The sequence below is a fragment of the Ictalurus furcatus genome, chromosome 24 (assembly GCF_023375685.1).
Source record: "Ictalurus furcatus strain D&B chromosome 24, Billie_1.0, whole genome shotgun sequence".
Lineage (NCBI taxonomy): Eukaryota > Metazoa > Chordata > Actinopteri > Siluriformes > Ictaluridae > Ictalurus > Ictalurus furcatus.
This window is the reverse complement of record NC_071278.1, coordinates 6,912,512-6,918,878: the sequence shown is the minus strand read 5'-3', so window position 1 is coordinate 6,918,878 and position 6,367 is coordinate 6,912,512. Positions and strand designations below refer to the sequence as shown.

Sequence of the window (6,367 nt, the reverse complement as noted above, 5' to 3'; positions counted from 1 at the left end):
TATATCATACGTAATAAATCCAAAATATAACTTCTTGAGTCAAATTCAGTCAAAATGGACTCCGTCTCCTTTTTCTCAATTCTCGTCATTCTTTTGCCATTTTTATCCGATCTATTATGCACCCTCAAATTCTAGCGCTTTCATATTAACCGTAAGAGGAACTCCAGACATTACTCCCTTGCAACTATCAGTTCTTTTTCCCCCACTCTTACCACTTTTGCTACTTTAGTTTTTCTCACATTCTTCATTTTCTTTGCCTTTTCTGTCTGAGTTTTTTTCGTAACTCTTTCTCCCTCAAATCATACCACCACATTAAGCAGATTATCACTATTTTCATCCTCCTGATCCCTAAATTCCATGCAATTATTATCCTCTCCAGACTTCCTTCCTGCCATCATGTCAGATTTTGTTGTTCAGTGTGTGGTCAACGAAAAGCAGGGGAGAAGTCATTACCGGACCTATACAGGCCGTCGGCCAATATCCCCACACCCCACCACCCACACCCAGTAGTCAACCTACTATTACCAAGTCAAATCCAATAAATACATTCAAGAATCTAGCTAGTCTTTGTTAGCAAGAAACAACAAAATCTGCCATCACCTGGACGTCCTTCCTCACAAGTCTACAGCTGCCAAACAATTCACTGAAGCCTCGCCTCCTTTCTTCGTGGCTGCCTTTGGGCTGGATTATGCTGATAGTGCACTCCATGACGTAGAGGAATTACGGAAGTAAATCTGGACTTCAAAAAAGGCGTTTTGGGCAGGTCCGGAGCAGTGTTCTCTGTTAGGTGAAATAAATCCCTTTGGGAGAGACTATGAGCTTTGGGACTTTTCAGAGCTTATACACGCACAAACAGATACATTACACTCAAAACAAAAGGAAAACATAAAAAAATCATGATATGACTCCCTTAAATGTTAAGCACTATATATCAATACATCAAGGGAATGGTCAATTAAACAATGTATTATCAATTATATAAGGAATAATGAATAAGAAAAGCTGAAGTATGTTTAAGGTGACAGTGTGCGTGACTAGGCAACTAGGCAACCTTCCATTACATGACATGTTAGTGTCCCAGCACTTGCATATACTTTTTGCTACACACTTAAAAGTATGTACATTTTCTTAACAAATAAAGTACATATTTTTAGTGCATAGTAGGTGAATTGGGACACAGCAAAGAACCTGGAGGCATCCATGTTTTTTCTCCAATTTGTAGCTTGAATGCACGGTGGTGGAAAATTATTTAATTTCAGCTCTGACATACTTCTGAGGTAAGTCGAATGTGATGCCACAAAATATGATGGCTTTGTGATTTTTAGATGCCCTCTTCTATGAACAGGCATCTGTGTAATAATAATAATAATAATAAAGTTTAATCTATATAAAAATTAATACAATCTGCAGGGGCCATGCAGCTGTGTGCAGACCGCACCACAGGTAACTAGTTCTCACTAGCTTGCATAGATCACTAAAGCAACCATAGATGAACGTATTATTAACATTTATGGTATGAAGGTAGCTTAATGCTAAAACACTGGTACGGTTTAAAAGCTGAATGCATTCACAGGACTCAGAATATGCACAATTTACCCTTCTTTTTCTTAGAATCATCCTATTTTATTTCAAAGTGGGGTATTGGTGTTAATTCAGGTTAAAAAAAAAAAGTCCCTAAACCTCGGTCTATGCATGCACATAATTTGGATAGCAAAAGAAAGAAAAGAAAGACAGATTTTACACAGAATCTCTAGATTAGGGTCCATATAAACCTAAATTCTGTGCTGCTAAGAACAAACCTGTCCATAGACTCCCATCTGTCACGCATACACACACACACACACACACACACACACCTCAGGATCCAAAAGTCTAAGCATGCAGTAGACTATATTTAGAATTTAAATTAATTTAATACAAAATTTTCCATTTTGACCAATAAAAAGTATATAAGTGAATTATTATGACATTTGAGGGGTGGCCAGACAGTGTCCTACTGACAATGTATTATAAAGTTTGATGAAATTTGTCTTTGCATTGAGAAGATAAGCTCTTTTAGTACATACAGTACATGCTATGGCTTAAGATTTCATTCAAATTTCATTGAGTTTTAAAAAAGATTTTTTTTTAAATTAAAAATATCAGAAAGGATGTCAACCAAAGGTAATTAAACCATATGGCAAAAAGAAGCAGGAGGACTGCTAATAACAATAATAAGGTTTACTATGTTCCCGACAGTTGTGAAATTACAAACCGAAAGGCAAATTCATTTAGTGGACTACTGCAACTCACTGCTTTCAGACCTCCCAGCCAGCTCCATCAAACCCCTTGAGATGATTCAGAATGCTGCAGCGTGCCTCGTCTTCAACCAGCCCAAGAGAACCCATGTCACACCCCTCTTCATCTCCCTCCACTGGCTTCCTGTAGCCGCCTGCATCAAATTCAAGGCCTTGATGCTCACCTACAAGACCTTGTCTGGAACAGCACCTCCTACCTCAACTCTCTCCTGAAGGCCTACGTTCCCTCTCGCAATCTGCGATCGATTAGCGACCGACGTTTAGCAGTTCCAACTCAGCGTGGCGCAAGGTCCCTTTCCAGAACCTTCACGCTAACTGTTCCTCAGTGGTGGAATGAACTTCCAACCTCAATCTAGACCGCAGAATCTCTCACCATCTTCAAAAAACAGCTAAAGACCCACCTCTTCCGTGAACACTTAACCAACTCATAATAAATAAAAAAAATAAAAAATAAATAAATAAATAAAAAATAAAAATTGCACTTACACCTCTACTCTGCACTTTGCTTCTTCTGGAATTCAATTAATGGATCTTGTATGGTAGCACTACTTGTATTGTTCTCTGCTTGATATATCGCTTTGCTTGTATTTTCTCATTTGTAAGTCGCTTTGGATAAAAGCGTCTGCTAAGTGAATAAATGTAAATGTAAATGTAGTAAAGTTGTGTTTAAACACTTTTGCCAAGCTGAACTAAAAAGGTTATAGTGTGTATGTCTTTGTGTGTAGTTTAATGAACAGCCTACAGCTGAGCTTTTTTTTTTTTTAATAGACTACATTTTTTAACGAGTGGTTGGATGTAATAAGTTGAAAATGTATTGTTTACATGAGATGTAGGCGATTTGGAATGATATTACTTTGAAAGAATATTACAGTATTACTGTTATTCCGGGTTTGCATTTGACATTGCTTACGTCCTACACGTGTATCTGTTATGGTTTAGGTCATGTCTCTTCCCCTGTTATATTATTGCATGTCACCCACACATGTCCTTATTAATCACAGCTGCTTTGTGTCACACCCGTGATTACGTTTGGTATTTAAACCCCTCGTGTGTCTATGTTCGTCGCAAAATATTGAGTGTGTTTTTTCTCCTTAAATAACTAAAACTAAAGTAAATCATGAATATTGATCCTCATTCGTGTCACGTTAATGAACGTGGTCTTTGTTCCTCAAGCAGGATAGAGAGGTTTGTTTTGGAACAGATTTGTTAATGGAAAAGCAGGTTAGACTTCTAGAAACATGGGCTATGACTAACAAAGGTAAAGTATAAGTACAGATCGTGTATCTACAATTTACAGAGCCATTTCTGTTCCAAGATATATTACAAAGATTGGGAAAGGGAAATTAGTTAGTGGATATCAAGCAGCATATTGTTGCAAATCAGAACATGTGAGTACCACTGTAAACTTGTTTCTCACACAGACATAAAAGAAGAAAATGCATCTCCCTCATGTAACTTTTTGGGCTAGTTTCATGTTTAAGTGCATTTTCAGAAATGTAGTTGGAGGTGCAAACTTTGAGACCTCACAATTCTGCCCATGAGCTTCACATATCAAGTTTGACATGAAAGTCAAAAGATTGATACACACCTAGTTAAGAAATTAGGAGCCTTAGGGCATTTTCACACTTGGTTTGAATACTAAAGTCTGCACTCAGGACCAATTCTGGGTTTGTATAGAGAAGGGGCTCATAATGTGAGAACTTACTTTTGTACACTCAAGTTTGCACTCAGGTTCGTGTATTTGCTGTTTTGTATTATTTTTCTGTGGTACCAACACTCAGGAACAGGAATACCTGCAATCATGGAGCCTTTTATGGAAGATTTTTATCCATACAGGCTAATGGACGCGTACGACTCGTACTCCCACTTTCTTTAATTAACAGGCCCATAATCTTATAATGCTCCATGAGCAAGACTTGTACTTTTGTCTGCTCAGGAACCGTAAAAAAATTAGGACAGTTAATGTTATCCAAACACTGGGCATCACTTCCTTGGAGTGACTGGATCACAGTCAAAAGTACACAGGGTCGACAGCAGGTTAAAAGAAAGGCACATACCTTTAATTGAACCTTTTCTGAAAAAATATTTACAGAAAATATACAGCAGAACTATTGAAAATCAGGTCAAGTATGAACCCAATGCAAAAGAACTGAGTGGACACTGAATTATGGAAATAGGCAAATGGAAATCTAGAGATACACAAATGCATCAAACAAAAATAAAGTGGCACAACAGCCTAACAGAAGCAAGTTTCATCTTAAAAACCCCCTATTTTCACCCTGGCCTTTTGACCCAATGCAGTAAAACAGTCAGGCTGTCCACAGTGCAACACAAAACAAGAAAAGGATTCTGGCCCCAGGTTGCACACAGTGGCTCAAGCCAGAGCTTTAGGGTTGGAATAGTATACAGGTGTTTTGTAGAACACTAATGCTGTTCATCCTCTGGGCATGAGTGCCAGGTTAACCTCTCCTCATAGAAAGCAATGACCACCTGTGGGCAGTGTGTATTAGCCTCTCGTGCTGGCACCAGGTCTGCCTCATCTGAATCCTTCCTACAAAGAGAAAGTGAAAGAAAAAAAGTTTATTTACATTCTACCATGTAATGCATTATAATCAAGTCAATAATGATCTAACAATCAATTCATTTCAACCATTTAAAAAAAAAAACAAAACAAAAAAAAAAAAAAAAAAAAAAAAAAAAAGACACGATGCATCAACCCAAATCACCCGATTGTTACATGCCTAGTTAGGACTGCTCATGACCGGGAAAGTGAACAAGTGTCGGCCCATTCATTTTGGAATCTCAGTTAAGGCAATTTCAAACTGAAAGTTTAATATGAAGCGGGGTTTAAAACATTGAGCAATGACTAATAATAATGAAACTTTACAATATTAATGCAATAATTCATAAATTTCATAATTTTTTTGAACAGAGTACAGATAGTACAGTTGTTGAAAGAGAAAGACAAAGCACATTAGGACAACACACTAAGAAGACAAAAGTTTTAAGTTGAGATTTAAACTCAAAGATAGATGTGATCCTGTGAAGAGTCAGAGGGAGTGAATTCCAGATCCTGGGTGCTACCACACTGAAAGACCTGCCACCCATTGTAGAGAGACATGATCTAGGGAAAGAGAGGAGTCTGGACCCTGAGGACCCGAGCGAGCGGGTCGGGTTTTAGGGGAGAAATAGTTCACCAAGATAGTGAGATGCCAAACCGTGAAGTGATTTAAAAGTAAGCAGGATTATTTTATATTTAATGTGAAAGAGTTCAGACAGGATAGGAGTAATGTGAGCTGAGCGCTTGGTATGTGCAAGTCGTCTAGCAGCAGAGTTTTGAATATATTGCAACCTAGCAATATAAAACCATGGCAGCGAAGAAGTTGACCCAAAGGCATTATGTACATAATGAATTGTATAGGTCCAAGAACCTAACCCTGAGAGCCACCTAATTTCAGAGGGACTGTAGGGAACTGATAATCCTACATGGAGATGTAAAACTGTCTGAAGTAAGCCACGAGAGCAGCACCCTTGACACTAATAGAGAGGTGGGAGAGAAGCAAGTCATGACAGACAGCATCAAAAGCAGAACCACATTGGAGTAACAGAAGAATAGAGAGAGAACCAGAGTCACTAGAGAGTAGTAGGTCATTGACAACCCTTACAAAGGCGGCTTCAGTACTATAGAGTGGACAAAAGCCAGATTGAAACTGGTCAAAGATTATTTTGAGCATGGAAAGATTACAGCTGGGAGGCAAAAATACTTTCTAGTATTTTGGAAATTAAGAGATAGGTTAAGAAAGTTAGCGAAAGGAGGAAAGTTAGAGAGAACAGTAGGGTCCATGTAAGGTTTTTTGAGAACTGTAGTCACTGCCGCAGTTTTAAAGCGGTAAACACTTCTATTGTCAGAACCAGTGCTTAATTTGTAAAGCGTTTTAAGCTCAGTAACTATACACACACACACACACACACACACACACACAAGCAGACAATATGGCCCTATCGTGCAGTTTTGAAGCCTTTTGGTCACCAAGAGGCCATCTTGACAGAGTTTGTGCAGCAGAGACCAT

The 6,367-nt window shown here is 38.3% G+C and overlaps 1 protein-coding gene across 4 annotated transcripts in view; it reads right to left on the bottom strand.

The window, feature by feature from the left end:
- Positions 1–4,335: 4,335 nt before the first annotated feature.
- cbx3a (chromobox homolog 3a (HP1 gamma homolog, Drosophila)) overlaps positions 4,336–6,367 on the bottom strand; it is a 10,231-nt gene continuing 8,199 nt past the window's right edge. For all 4 annotated transcript variants that reach the window (XM_053613049.1, XM_053613051.1, XM_053613050.1 and 1 more), the window contains exon 5: positions 4,336–4,848. In XM_053613049.1, coding sequence (XP_053469024.1) covers positions 4,722–4,848 — 127 coding nt within the window. In that variant the 3' untranslated portion in view covers positions 4,336–4,721. The remainder of the gene's footprint in view (positions 4,849–6,367) is intronic.